General features: G+C 46.2%; 1 protein-coding gene across 11 annotated transcripts in view; it reads right to left on the reverse strand.

Moving 5' to 3' along the window:
* Positions 1-15,794, reverse strand: part of RBFOX1 (RNA binding fox-1 homolog 1) — a 1,785,930-nt gene that overhangs the window by 911,052 nt on the left and 859,084 nt on the right. For all 11 annotated transcript variants that reach the window (XM_045993979.1, XM_045993969.1, XM_045993978.1 and 8 more), the window contains one exon: positions 9,361-9,408. In XM_045993979.1, the coding sequence (XP_045849935.1) occupies positions 9,361-9,408 (48 nt within the window). The remainder of the gene's footprint in view (positions 1-9,360; positions 9,409-15,794) is intronic.

Genomic DNA, 15,794 nt, shown 5'->3' on the forward strand with positions numbered 1-15,794 from the left:
GCCGCGACCATTTTGATCATTCCAAAAAGCAGACCCATTGAGGACCTCCGATAACACCTGTGGAGGAGTGATTAAGAGGAAATTAAATGCAGAGATGCATCCCAGAATGTCATTTAGCCATGGCCCAAGCTATTTCTATTCCTTTGAGGGTTTTGTTAAAATAATTCTCAAAAACACAGCGACCATTTACTTGTGTGCCGGCACTGAGCAGGCGGAGCTGTCAGGGACCACTGACTGGTCTCTCCTGTGGGGCATCACTGGCAGAAGTAGCATCACCAGTGGTTAAGAATCAAAGGCAGTGCCTCTCTGTCTACTTGTGATCTCTCTCTCTGTCAAATATATATATATATATAAAAAAAAAAAAAAAGAAACCATCTTTAAAAAAAAAAAAAAGAATCAAAGGCAGACCACCTGGGTTGAAAATTCATCCTACGCTTACTACCTGGGTGATCCCAGGCATACTAGTCAAGGCCTCCTTCCCTCAGTTTTCGCATCTGCAAAATGGCGATAAATTTTGTACACATCTAAACGGATCTTTACAGAGATTCAATAATAGAATGAACATAAGGGTGCCTGGGTGCCTCCGTTGGTTAAGTGTCCAACTCTTGTTCTCAGTTCATCGGGTCTTGACTTCAGGGTCATGAGCTCGAGCCCTGAACCGGGCTCCACACTTGGTGTGGAGTCTACTTAAAAAGAAATTAATAGAATGTACATAAAGTGCCAAAAACAGTGTCTAGCATACAGTAAGTGCTCAATGCAAGCTAGGTCAATTACTATTTCTCTCCTGGAAAAACAACCAGTCAAGGTTTACTTGAGAGACTCCGCTGTACTCCATTTAAATTGTTCAGTTGGGGCCTAACCTACTTCTGGTTGTGGATGAAGGCAGACAGACAGGCAGAGTACTGCTTTCCAAAACTGACTAGGATTAAGCCAATAAACATCAACCTCAGAATTTGTACTGAAACCATTGCAAAAGAAGCTCTCTTTCTGCAGGTAGAGTTTAAGCCTGTAGCAGGCAGTCCCCACCTGGAATTTAAAAACCAGGATCCATCTATACCAGAAAACAGCCCAAGTTTGCTGTTATCTGACCCAACAGCTGTTTGTTTTTTAACTCTTTAAGCTGACTCAAATCGGTTTTCTATTGTGCAGATGAAGATGTCCCAATACAGCCCGCAAGAACAATCCATGGCATACCTTATCTAACCCATTTTGCAGATGGTATGACTGTGGATCAGAAAGTTAATGCGGCTTTTCCAAGATCTTGCAACTAGTGACTAAGGCCAGAACCAGGATTCAAACCCAGATCTGATTCCCAAACTCTTTTCTACCATACTAATTGGTTTTTCTAAATAATGTCGAAGTAAACAAAAATGCCAAATATTTCTTGGCAGCAACCAATTTTGGGGGAGGAGGAGTCCTCTCTAGAGTTGACTGTCATCCTCTCTCCAAGGTTCTGGACACATAATTCCAGACCCTGGGACCTATCATCTCTACTCTGGGTTAGTCCCCAAGTTCAAGTACAAATGATGTTGAGTCTGGCTGTTGGGATGCTACATGTGTAGGTCTCTGTCAGAGGGCCTGGTTTCCCAGCAGAGAGAAGGCTAAGATGGCATCTATTGTGGGATACACACCAAGCCTCATAAATATCTCAATAGAGCAGAGGCAAATCTATAAAGGTGGGTTGCTTTGCCGATGCTAGATGGCACCATTCTTTGGCCACATATGGGGGCACCATTCGTTGGAACACAGCCATGCTTGATAGGATGCGTGGTTCCTATCTGAAGGAGATTCATGGTCTTGAGGACTTTGCCTGAGAGGAAGAAGGTAACACCCATAGAAAAGGTAAGCGACCCAGACAAAAGCTTTGCTGTGGTTAGATGACCCTGCCCCACTCTTTGGCCAGAGACAGTGGGACCAGGTGTGACCTGCTAGAGGTCTTAGGGGTCAAGTACAAGGTGTGAGCAAGCAATGGGACTGTCATCTCGCATCTGATTATTTCACGCCATCGGATCACATTCCATCTAAGATTGATTTCTGTAAAATCGATTTCTTTCTAGGACACTGGACAAAGTACTCCCACGTTTGCAAGGCTTTAGGTGGCTTGGCCCTTGCCGACTTCCCAGCCTCATCTCAAGCAACATATCTCGACTCAGTTCCTGAGTCACGCCACGCTTCTTCCTCCACGCTTCCATCTCCGTAGGCCACCCAGGAGTCTCCGCTCCTCTCCCTGCCTTCAACTGTGACTCAAATATCATTTCTTGGGATGCTTTAATTTTCATTTCCACAGCTTTGGGGCATCTTGGAGCATCTACCCATTTAATGCATAAACATAATCAGCCTTAAACAAAGGACATTTGGAGCAGAAAAGAAATCCAATCCCTAGACAAATCCTGAGTCTTACCAAATGGTGCTCACTGCGCTGTTTGCCCTCATCTGCCTTGGGCATCACCTCATTTCAGTCTTTAATGAGAAACTCCTCCAAGAATGCTTCCCATTCCAGGGAGAGGCCCTCCAGATCAGGAGCACACCTTCCCCTCTGTCTTTGTTCTGCCTGTCAGAGCCCAGAGGACTAATCTACTCCCATCCCCAAGGAAGGAGAGCAGTACTAATAGAAAACCAACCCTGGTGACTGCTTTGTGCTCATTTTCAACCTCACTGGCATCTAAGCCTCTGAAATCCAGGAGATTAATTTATTGTTCATATTGATCAACTCCACTTCTCATGGCAGCCAGCTGTACACAGATATATGAAATGAGCAGCCTCTGATATGTCCCTGGATAGAGCTGTCCATGACCCAGGGTCAGGGTCACCAAACCGCATGGATAGGTCTGATGAACTCTTTCCAAATTCAGACCGTCCTCTCCATCTCCTGTGTGGTTCTAGCTCAGACTCCTGGTCTCTTGTCTGTACAATCCAGCCTTGACTTCTGACTGCATCCTTGCCCCCGACTAGTCCCTCTTGCAGACAAGCAGAGTTTGAAACTTCCCAAATGCAAACCCAGATCTGTCCCCTGATTGCAAACCCACCATCAGAAAACAGATCCTTGAACTCTGATTACTTGCAATCCATATATACAATTTCTTCACATCCATCTGATTTTCAATAAATCAATGCAGTTTTATTCTAAATGAACATGTTAAAATCATAAAAGACAATCCTAAGTAGAATTTTGTAAGAGAAAATTATATATTGAAATAAATGGAAAGAGTGGTACTTCTGTCAATACAGAATGTGAGCTTAATTCAAAAGTAAAACAACGTTACTAAATTAGACCTAGACATTAGAATTGCCTGTCAAGTGTTCTGGGTCTCTTGGTTAGAAGGGTACATAAGCAAATGTTGGAGACCTTGGGGCTTATTAAAAACAAAACAAAACGCCAGCAAAATCAATTCACCTTGATACAATCCCAAGGTCTGAAAAATAACTGACAAGATAATAACTCCAACATTTCTTCACTAACTGATTTGATGCCACGTCCATGAGTCACCTGAAGGTACTCATTTACCATATGAAATCAGAGCCCCACACGTGGCAATACTGGCCCACAGGAAAACACGGTCCTCCTCCACCACACATCTTTAAAAAGAGGACATTTGGCAGGGAACCCCAGCACCACTGTTTCTTGAGTCCTGGCTGACCTCATCTTATTCTTGGCAAAGCCTTCCTCTCAGCTCATCCCTACACTCAACCGCAGCCCGGCCTCTGGCTCCATCTCTGGGCTCTGTCCCCCTCTCCCTCTTTCCTCAGGACTTCTTCTTTGGTGAGTTAGTCACACAAAGTTTGAGTTTGGTTCCATATATCTCTGACCTCCTCCAGCAAGGACCTGCCCTCCCTTACTCTCTTCTTCCACTGGGAAGGGAGATGGATACAATGCCCATGATCCATCGGCAATGCAAACATTACTCTCCATAATCTTATACCCACTCACTGCGCCAGTCTCCCCTCTGGTCACCCTCAGACATGCACACTGGGCCTGGACCTCTCTGAAACATGCCACATGCTTTTTAGGCCTCCGTCTTTGCCCTCCCTGCTCCCTCTGCCAGTGAGGCCTTCAACAGCCACTGAAGATACTCGCATCTTCCTAATCCACTGAGACTTGGCTTGCAAGTCTCAAGACTTCAAGTCTCTTGAATCTTCTCTACATACGGGTTTTACTTGACTTGCACGGTGTTTTAAAAATCAGTAGTTTTCCACGAAAATCCGTATTTCCAGATTGCCTTAGAAATTGGCAACATTGAACATATATTCCCCATGGTAACAGGTAGCTGCAACAGAGCCCCTGCATATGGGGTCACTGTTCTTGAGTTCAATGCTGTCTCCATGGCTTCCTGTTCGCCCCCAATCCCCGTCCCTAACATGGGATTCCTGCCTGGACCCGGCAGATGGGTGAGTTTGTTTCTTGACTTAGGCCAAGTATCTCTTCTTCTGTAAAACATTCCCCAAGCCTTCTAGGTCCCTATCCCCTGGTGGTCTGTTTCTGTGAGCCTCCATAACACTTTCTGGGGGACTTATCATTTAAAAAAAAAATAAATTATAAATGACATGTGATACCTGTAGGTGTGGACGTTAGCAAAAGCCAAAATGAAAGTAGATGCAGTTGACTGTGTTATTTTGTAGCAGGCATTATACGTGTGTGTGTGTGTGTGTGTGTGTACACACATACTGCCTTACAGTATTATCAACTTCTCAAATCAACTTTTCAAGTGAGTTATACTATCTCTAATTCACAGACCGGCAGATGGAGACTGATATAAGGTAACAGAGCCTCTCAAAGTCACAGAACTGCTAAGTAGGAGAACTGGGATAAAAACCCAGGAACTTTGGGGTGCCTGGGTGGCTCAGTGGGTTAAAGCCTGGGCCTTCAGCTCAGGTCATGATCCCGGGGTCCTGGGATCGAGCCCCACATCGGGCTCTCTGCTCAGCAGGGAGCCTGCTTCCTCCTCTCTCTCTGCCTACCTCTCTGCCTACTTGTGATCTCTGTCTGTCAAATAAATAAATAAAATCTTTAAAAAACAAAAAAACAGGACTTTCAAGCTCTAAGACCTATGGTTTTCACTCCTCCACTATGTTCACTCCTGTGCTGTGAGCGTGGAATTTCTAATCCTTGCATATACCCTGGTGGAAAGACAAAAGCTAGAACTGAACCAGGTCTGACGGAAACAGAACCCAGCACTGCACATTGGGCTGCTTTTTCTTGTCCTCGAGACCAGAAGTCCTGGCATCCCCACCACCGGGGCCAGCGGCTCTTCGGAGGGTCAGGGCTGATGAGGGGAAGTCAATATGGAGAGTCTCTACTAGAGCTAGAACACCAGGGCTGAAGCTTGTCCTAAGTTGAAAAACAGGTGATTTTGTTGGCAATGGATGAAGATACCAGTCTGGGCAGAAATTCATCTGTAGGAAAGGGGAAGCCTCCTACAAACGTTAATTCTCATGTTCGTGTGTGTGAGGCAGTCTAAGAATCTCTGAGTTCAGATCCTGGCCTCTGATGCCACTTGCTCTCTGGCAAGTCACTTAACCTCTTCCATTTTTCTGTAACGGGGATCCTGTTGGTACCTCTCGCACAGGGTGCTGAGAGAGTACAGAGGGCTCTGAAGAGTCCTGATCCAGAGCAAGTCTCATAACAGGGAAAAGTCAGAACGCTCAGGGTTAACCGAGGTAGACAGCATCTGCTCCGGACCCGATCGCAGCTCCAACTGGATCCAATCTGAAAGTCGCCCCAACTTTGAGAACAGCTCAAACTCCTTCCATGCAATTTCATAGCAGATCTGAAACTGTTTAGCTGCACTAGGCCAGGCGATAAGTGAGAAGAGGAAGGACTGTCTGTGTTTATAGCCTTTGACAAATGGGCTCTCATCTCCTCCTGACAGATTCTCCCCCCCGCGGATCCATCCGCCTCCTCTGTCATCACCTGAATTGCAGTCTTCATAATAGTCCTGGAATTCAGATGGATTTTACACCACAAATAAAAATGAATTTAAATGCCTCAGCTCCGCACAAGCAAGAAGGGTACTGTAAATGTCAAGGGCAGGTGGTTTTGCAAGGCCATACGGCCGCTCCGAGTGATGGGCTGGCTCCCATCACCTTTGCTAAATCTGCGTTAGCTCCACGGCATTCACTGTGGGAGGAAACAATCTGAGCTCTGCTTCCCACTGAAGGGTGAAAAATGCCTGCAGCCCTTGAGATCTTCCCGTGACAGCCTCTGACTGACTCTAAGAAATGGCCAGAAAGCCATCCACATGCAGGCGCACTCGCAGGGGCTCTGGGATTTGGTGAGCTTGGAAGCAGAAGGGAAACGTGAAACAGAAGCACTCCCCAAGACGAGGCACGCATTTCTCCATGGGCGACCAGCAATCGGCAGGGAGCTCCTTGCCGATGTCTGCCAGTGGAAAACAGGCACCCAGAAGAAAGAAATAAAGAGATGCAGGAGAGAAGGATTCTCTCGTTTGGTCTCGGACAGAACCAGTGTGCAGACCAGAAAAACAGCAAGGATGAGGGCTCTCTCAACTCTTACAGTTCACCGCTTATCTCCCATCATTGTACCTGTGGGATGCAGTCAATGCAAGAATGATTCATCTCAAGGTAAATGCCCCTACTGAACAGGATGAGGCATGAAACCGGAGGGGGCAACAGGGAAAGACCCTATTAGACTCCACAGCAAACTCGAGTTCCTGTTTTCTAAAATCCTTCTCTCTAGAAGGTCCTCAACCGCAGCCAGAGGCACAGATGTAAGCACACAAATGCATGCAAACAGAGAGAGTATACTGAAGACAGGCAGACAGGAAGGAAGGAAAAGCAGAAGGGAAATGAAAAAGGAAATAAAAACCAGGTTTCCCAGGGATCCACCTCGTCCCACAGACACCACGTTAAGCTTCCCTGACTAAAAGAAACTGAGCTTTCGAGAAATCACGGCTGGTTGGCTTCAGAGCACTCAGCGCTTCGTAAAAACCCACACGGGCCAAGGGCTGCGTCTTCAGAGGCAGGCTGACTTATTATTTTGGCACCTCTGTCATCTCTCGTCACTTCAATTCCACGTTATCAAATTACTGATTTTGCCAGAAGCGTCCGGATTAAGTGGAGAGGGGCGCGCGCGTGCGCACAGGAGCAAGTGTCCTCACTTCGATGGTGAAATTTCATAATTAGACGTCAGGGTGACAGAAGTACCAGAGTGCATTCCAGAGCCTGGATCAAGATCACTCCTGACGCCTCGGCCGCCCTCTCCCTGCGTGCCCTCCTGCCACAGCCCTGCGAGCAGGGGCGGGGCCCGCACTCTTCGGCGGGGGTGGGGCCAGTGGCCCGCTGGGATGACTGGGGTTGACTTTTCCCGTGGGAGACAAGACCCCGACATACAGAGCTACCCCCCACGCCTCACCCCACCCTCAACCCCATTAGGAGACCAGAGGAGCTACAGCCCTTTTGTGTAAGAATCACACAAAAATAAATCAGAAAAGAATTCCTGGAGGAAGAAAATGTCTCCTGTTGGACAGAAGGAATAATAAGTCCTTGGAGAAGAAGACCGCAGAATCGGAGGTGGGCATTACAGCTGTGCGACTGCTAGGAGTCATCGCCAATGGACTGCTGGCGGAGAGATGTGGTTAATTCATGCGTCATCGGTCATGAGCACTCATGTTTAGAAAACCCCAGGTGAACCTGTTCAGAGACGAGGCTGTTTTTGGCGTGCCTGACTCAACCCCACGGGCTATGACAAAGCACAGAAATGCATATACGTGTGTGCGTGTGTGTGCACATGCACGTGTGTTACTCTTGTCTGAAAACAGTGGAAGCCATGTACAGATATGACTTTTCCTACCAGTAAAACAACACGAGGCATCCGCAGACTTGGGGGATCCTTATTGCCATGATATACGAACCAGCGGCAGTCTGGATCCGCAGAACGGAGCCATGTGGCCAGCTTTCACTGCCCAGAGATTATCCTGGCTGCTCATTTATCTTACAGAAGACGGAACTGGTATTATTGTAATGGTATCGGGACTCCTGGTGTCTTTGAAACACTACTGGCAAAGAAGATACCCCCCAAAATCATACATAGGACAGAAACATGCTTGTGAATTCCACAAAAGTCCAAGGGAAGTGGAAGCATCCCGAACGTAGGAAGCAGGGCAGGTGACATCAGATTTCACTAGCGGCTGGGGCAGATCCCCCACGGCAGAACTGGTAGGAACGGATGAAAAAAGACTGTAGACGTATGTTCAGCCTAAATTCCATTTGCCCAACTCACAAAATTACACACCGGCAAGAACACCAGCATGCAAATACACAGCATATACAAATATGAACCGAAATGTCTTTGCCTGCAAACGGAGAGAGCCACCCAGAAACGGAACCTACTCAAGGGTCGCGAGAAGGGAATCTCAGCCACCATATGGTTATTCTTTTCAACAGGAGGAGATTAACACTCCCTAAAACAACGCATGGCAATTGCCTTTTATTTAAAAAGCACATTTTGTTTTGAGGGGTCCTCAACCACCTTCTTAATCAGCAGATGACGGAGCTATCACAAAATCAGGGCTGAAAACCTCTGCTTGAAGTAACTGCGTTTGACAATAATGGTACAGTTGCACAGAGAAACATCTTTCAAAATTGCGGAATGATGTCAAAAGTAGCCAGGAGACATGTACCCTCAATTCACTTACTTGACCTCTTTGGATCTGAGGCGTTAAAGGTAGAATTTGATCTGCTTGGATGCCCTTTACCAGGGAAACTGCTGTGAACTCTCATCAATAAGGACAGGCCATGGAGAACAATTGTCTAACAGTTGTTTTTCCTGAGTGGATCCACACCAAGTGTAACAGGAAGATAAATGGGGGATCCAGGGGGACTCTGAAAATATAAAAAAGGACCTCCTCTCCCTGCCCCCCATGAACATCTCACATAAATAGATCTATGCCATGGAACGTCGTTGCTCCCGTCCATGTGTCATGATGGAAACTGAGGCAGGTTCCCTCTCAAAGTATAGATCAAATATGGGGACACACCTTGGAAAGCCCAATATTTTATATTCTATCATATATGTATGTAATATTACAGAATAATCGCTAATGACATTCAACAAGAAGGTGAAATGAGTTAAGGATAAATGAGCTATTTTCCTGAAGACAAGCATATGACTAAGAGAAAAAATCGGCACCAACATATTTGATACTTAAGTATGTTATGTGCTCTTCACCGAAACCATCAGAGGTAACAGACAAACATTTTAAAGTATGACTGCCTTTAAGCCTCTAATATCAGTACCCGAATCATGGTTGCAAGCCATTGTCCAGCCTTAAACACCTGGGTTTAAATCATAGAGTTCTTTTTTTTTTTTTTTTGAAACCAAAAAGATGAAAAACACTGTCTTACCTTTCTGTCCTCTATTTCCACACAGGTATTGCAGTCTGCTTTGATATCCTGAGAGGAAGAGAAAAGAAAGAGAAAGAACAGGAGTCAGACTTCTGGTCAGGGAACATTCAGCAGTGTCGTTGAAATGCCCTTTAAAATAATAAAAAAAACTCGTGCTCCTAACGGTTGTTTCTCGAGCCATTGCTCTTTATAGCCCTTTTAAGAAGTATATGCCCGGGTGTTTGCATTAGAGACATATGGATGTCATAACTAAGCTTTATTACATGCAGATGTGGGGTGAAGGCAAAAGTTATGGATCAGAGGCCACAACAGAGAGAAGCTGAGAGCTCATAAAATAATATGCGTTCCCCACCCCCGTCCTGACCAACAAAAACTCCCCTCACTCAGATTTATAATCTCTCTCTCTCATTCCAGATTTAGGATAGTCAAATCTACCACCTTTCAACACAAAACCATCACCACCTATTTTTTTTTTTTAATCTTTCTGTCCATCCACTTTTCCATCCACCATCATCCCGCATTCACCCATTTATCCATCATCTGTCCATCCATTCATCCACGGGTCCACCCATCCAGCTATAGTCATGGCACATTAACTTTTTTATGCCTTTTTTCATGTTGCTCTGGTATGGTTTCTACCCTCAAGGAATTCACCAGTTAGACACAATGGCTCACCCCCCCCCCCCACACACACACAGAAGCACCTGCAATATTCATTGACTTATGCGTTCAGAAGATAGGCATTCAGCACTTACTGCTTGCCAGGCCTTGCTCTAGGAAAGGAAGACTCAGTCACATACAAACCACATGGAAAGTCCTGCCCTGGTGAGGCTTACACTCTGCTAGAGGAGACAGACAATTAAAAAGGAAACATCAATAAATGGTATTTTTTAATATTATAAGAGGAATCATACTACGAAGGCAGATAAGACAGGGAGGAGGGAATGGAAATGGTGAGCACGGGGGAATAAGATCTTAAATTGAAAGACAAGTGGCAACTGAGCAAAGGGTTGAAGGAAGTTAGGGGATGAGCCATGTCGCCATCCGGGGCAAGAGCCGCTCAGGCAAGGGAAGAGCCCAAGCAAAATATCAGACACCGTTCTGCTACAGGAAGGAAGAAGGAGGACTCAGTGGCAGGAGGGAAGCAAATTAGGAAAATACAGGGAGATGAGATCAGAAGAGGATGTCAGCTTTCATTCCGAGAGCAGTGAGGAACCACCCAGCATTGGCTGGTTTGTTTTTGAGTTTGTTTGATCCGGTGGCAAAATACATACAGCACTTCCATTTAACCCTTCTGAAGTGTAGGGCTTAGTGGCTCGAAGCTCGTTCACATTCCTGTGTAGCCATCCCCACCCTCCACCTCGAGGAATTTTTTCACTCCCCCCCAACCTGAAATGCTGCCCCCAGTAAACACCAACTTCCCCTGCCTCCCTTCCCCAGCCCCTAGCGGCCACCAATCTACTTCTTTTGTGAGTCTGACAACTCTAGGGACCTCACTGTGCTGGTCTGCTAGGACGGCCATAACAAATACCACGGACTGGGAGACTTAAATAAAAGAGATCTATTTTTTCACACTTTCAGAGGCCAGAAGTCCAAAATCAAGATGCTGCCAGGGTGGGTTTCTGGTGAGACCTCTCTTCCAGGCCTGTAGATGGCCCCCACCTTCTCCCTGTGCCCTCATGTGGCGTCTTCTCTGGGTGCATGGACAGAGGTCTCTGGAGTCCCTTCCTCTTCTTATAAGGACACCAGTCCTATCAAACTAGGGCTCTCACGACTTTTTAAATCTCTATTACCTCCCCAAAGGCCCTGTATCTGAACACAGTTCTACTGGGGGTTGGAGCCTCAAGATACAAACTTGAGGGTAGGGCCCACTTCAGTGTATAACACTCATATAAGAGGGATCGTAGAGTATCTGCTCTTTTGTGTCTGGCTTATTTCATTTAGCACAACTCCACTCAAGGCGCAGCCCTGTACTCAGTAGCATGTGTCAGATTCCATTATTTTAAGGATGAAGAATATTCCACTGCATGTATATATGACATTGTGTGGATCCACGTTCATCCATGGATAGACACTGGGCTGTTTCTACCTTTTGGCTACTGTGAGTAATGAACATGGGTGTACACGCATCTGTTCAAGTCCTTGCTTTCAAGTCTTTTGCATAGATGCCCAGAGGCGGGAAATGCTGGAATACAGGCTAATTCTACGCTTAAATTTTTTTAGGGACCGTCATACTGATTTTCATAGCAGCTGCGCCATTCTACATTCCCACCAGCAGTGCGTGTGGGTTCCAATTTCTCCACATCCTGGCCAGCGCTTGTCTTCATTCAGAGGTTTTGAAGTGAGAAGAGACACGATCTAACTTCTGTTTTAACAGGATAGACAGCTGAGAGTCAAGGGCACAAAGAGAAACTGGTTTGGGGGTGGCTGCCGAAGGTTGGACATAAGGTGGTGGTGTGGCTGGGAAGTGTGACTGCAGGGAGGTGGTAAGAAGTGGTCAGAATCTGGATGGAGTGGGGCGCTTGCGTGGCTCAATCAGTTGAACATTTGACTCTTGATTCTGGCTCAGGTCATGATCTCAGGGTTGTGGGTTTGAGCCCTGCGTCAGGCTCTATGCTCAGCAGGGAGCCACCTTCTTCCTCGCCCTCATTCCGTGCCCCTGCTCTCTCTCTCTGTCTCTAAAATAAAATAATAAAATATTTCTTAAAAAAACAATATGGATGGAGTGAAGAGATGCCTTAAAGGATCAGGTGTGGAATATGCGGGAAAGATGGAGGCCAAGGACCATGCCAAGATTTTTGACCTGACCATTCTAGCAATGGAGATGGAGGCAAGGGGGACTATAGGTGCGGCAGGATGATGCAAGGGTCTGCAAACAATAGTGGCTCGGTGTGGGGTGAGTTAAATCTATAGAAATATTTATTCCCTCCTCAAGAACTAGCTGGGTTTACTCTACCGATGCGTCACTCGGAGAGGGTTGATTAAGTGGAAGGCTATCACCATGGTGATTTATTAAGCGTAACAAATTCTAGGTCTGTGTGAATCACGAGTGGAACAAAAGAAGACAATATCATAATCGGAAGATTCTGTTTTTTATGTAACGGAATGTTTTAATATCAGTAAAATGGGACTGAAACAATGAGCAATGATTGGATACCTCCCCGGCACTAGGAACTGTGGCAGGTGTTTTTCACACTTGTCTTTAAGCTCCCCATAACCAAACAAGGTTGGCATTTTTAGTTTGTTACCATATAAAAATTGAGGTGAATGATCAGGTAACCCATCCTTGGTCACACAACGATGGAGCTAAGTCTATACCCGGAAGTGGGTCCTAACACCAGGCACTTCGCTTTCCTTTCAGGTGATTTTATTTTATTTTAGTCGAGGTGGTTGTTTAGTCTGGACAATTCAGGCCACATGTCTCGTAATTTTCCTTTCTATGGGGAGGAGGGACATCTAAAACAAAGTGATCTAGAGGAGAGGCACAGTTGTGATTCTCCAAGTGTGATTCCCAGGTCAGCAGCACCAGCATCACCTGAGAACCCATTAAAAAAAAAATGCATCTTCCGGGGCGGGACCCAGTGATATACTCAGAGATCCGTTTGTTAGCAAGCCCTCCAGGGGTTCCACTGGGAGCTCGAGGCTGAAGTCTTGACTGCAGGACATTGTCATGGTTAGCAGTTCCTGTGCTAAAGCCAGATGCCTGCCTCCCAAGTGTGGAGCCATCCCCTGCCGGCTGTGGGGCTTAGGCAAATGTCTTTACCTTTTGAAGTACAGATTGCCTATTTGTGACAAAGGTGTACTCTGAGAAATGGGCTATTCAAAGAGGGGGTCTGTGCCCCAAATGGAGCATCTCAGGCTTCACCCCACATACACTGAATCAGACTCTGCCTTTTAACAAGCGTGTAGAATGAATGTGTTCCCCAAAATACAGAGGTTGAAGCTCTAACCACCCGCCTCCTAGTGTGGTTGTATTTGGAAATTGGGCCCCTAAGGAAGTAATTAAGGTTAAATGAGGTCTAAAAAGGGTGGAACTTGATCTGACGGGATTAATGTCCTTAAGAGAAGAGATACCAAAGAGCTTGTTCCCCCTCTGCGTCCATGAACAGAGGAAAGGCCACGTGGGAACAGAGAGGAGGTGCTGTCTGCATCCCAGGAAGAGTGCCGCCCAGAACCTGGCCACGCCGGCACCCTGATCGCAGACTTCCAGCTTCCAGAACTCTAAGAAAATAATTTTTTATTGTTTTAAATCTCTCAGTTGGTTGTATTTTGTTATAGCGGCTCCCGCTGACTCAAACAACAAGATTCTCAGATGATCTGCAAAGCCCACTCCTGGGATTTGGGGGTCATTGTTTTCTCACCACACCCCTGATTGAATGGCTGATGTCCCTGGCTGACCTTGAACACTTACTCTTTTTTTTTTTTTTTAAAGATTTTATTTATGTATTTATTTATTTATTTGTCAAAGAGAGGGAAAGAGAGAGAGAGCATAAGCAGGCAGAGTGGTAGGCAGAGGCAAAAAGGAGGATGCAGGCTCCCCGCTGAGCAGAGAGCCTGATGCGGGGCTCGATCCCAGGACCCGGGGATCATGACCTGAGCTGGAGGCAGAGGCTTAACCGACGGAGCCACCCAGGTGTCCCATGAACCCTTTCTCTTAAACTGAGAACTCTCTTTGTATTCATCCACTAAGACACACAGAGAATAACTGGGCATGGGAATGGTGAAAATCATGAATTATTTTTAAACGCAGGAGATGCCACCTAGAAACAGCAGTTACTTGTCTGCTTTAGGCTGTTCTGATCAGGGGAAGTGTTCATTTCCTTTCTCTCCTCCAGTGAATATACGTTGAGTTCTCAGGGAAGAGTCCATATCCCATTTTGATTCACCCACAAAGAAGCGGCAGGTGTTAATGAACTAACTAACGAAATCAATAAGCCAAAGGCAGGTTTTTGTTTTTAATCTGCCACCAAGGACCCTCACAAGCAACAGAAAAAAAGTCATCTGGTAGAATCAGGGCTCTTGCCATTTCCCTAAGATTATTCAATTTATTCTTGTCAGGATTAATTTACTAAACCCATGCTGGATTTTTTATTTAGATGATATTGCTGGTTTGTCATCCGCGGCAGAGCTACGCGGGGGGCCCCACAGGGGACTGCACTCGCCTCTGAACAATGCTGGACTCAAATTGGAAAAATGTCACTTTGGCGGGAACAAATTATCGTTCAGATCGCTCCACATAGAGCTGGTGTCTCCGGGTGGGCTCCGACCTGACCTTTTCCGAACCAGAATAGTCGAGTAAGTACTTCAGCCCCACTTCATGACGTCGCCTGGGAAACAGCTCAACGACTTAAGTGTTAAGTATGAATTTGGAGCCATGTACTCATCACCAACCCATCAATTTCCCTACAGAAGCCAGGCATTCTCCTTTCTGTAGCTGGAAAACTCCAAATGGTGACTCAGTCGCTAGCAACAGATGGGATTCTGCACACGCTAGGGAATCACATGGCTTGGCTTCATGCACCTGGACTCTGCCCCACACGAGATGTGGGTTGGTGCCTCAGTTTCCCTGTCTGTAAAATAATGATAGCCGCCTCCTGGGTTGTCAGGCATCTCTAATGCGTGCAAAGGTCTTAGCATATGGCGAGTCATCGATAAATGTTAGCTGTCATTGATGGCATCCTCCAAATGTCTTTGTGAGACCAGGTTCCGAGTAGAGTACTGAGAACTTAAAAACGGTTCTATTTTTAAAGTTTGCTCTTCCAAGTCTTCCGAGTTCTTCTGGCTTTTAGACATCAGAGCACTTGCGTGTCTGTTCTTTTCAGAAGCTGTTCTCTCTCCCAAGAGAGACTTCTTTTCTTTGGCATCTTGTGTGTTCGGCGTTTCTGATGATTTTTGTGGGTCAGGGTTATTTATGCCCACAGTGCAGAGAACCATCATCCTGGACCATGTGTCAGCATCATTCACAGCTCTGAAGTGCCCAGAAGTTAAAAGTCCCTGGGAATAGGTGGAAGGAAATGCCTGCCAGTGGGAATCTGGAGGCCTTAGAGGATTTAGAAGCTAGGAGTCTAGAGTGGGTAGAATAGTAATCCTCCAAAGATTAACTCCATGTCCCAACCCCTGGAATCTGAGAATGTGACCTTATTTGGAAATAGGGTCTTTGCAAATGTAATTAAGAATCTTGAAGTGAGATCATCTTGGATCATCTGTATGGGCCCTAAATCCCAAGAGTCCTTTTACGAGATAGAAAGGAGATGGCTAGGGGTGCCTGGGTGGCTCAGTAGGTTAAAGCCTCTGCCTTCGGCTCAGGTCATGATCCCAGGGTCCTGGGATCGAGCCCCGCATCGGGCTTTCTGCTTGGCAGGGAGCCTGCTTCCCCCTCTCCCTCTGCCTGCCTCTCTGCCTCCTTGTGATTCTCTCTCTGTCAAACAAATAAA

Source organism: Meles meles, chromosome 21 (assembly GCF_922984935.1).
Source record: "Meles meles chromosome 21, mMelMel3.1 paternal haplotype, whole genome shotgun sequence".
Classification (NCBI taxonomy): domain Eukaryota; kingdom Metazoa; phylum Chordata; class Mammalia; order Carnivora; family Mustelidae; genus Meles; species Meles meles.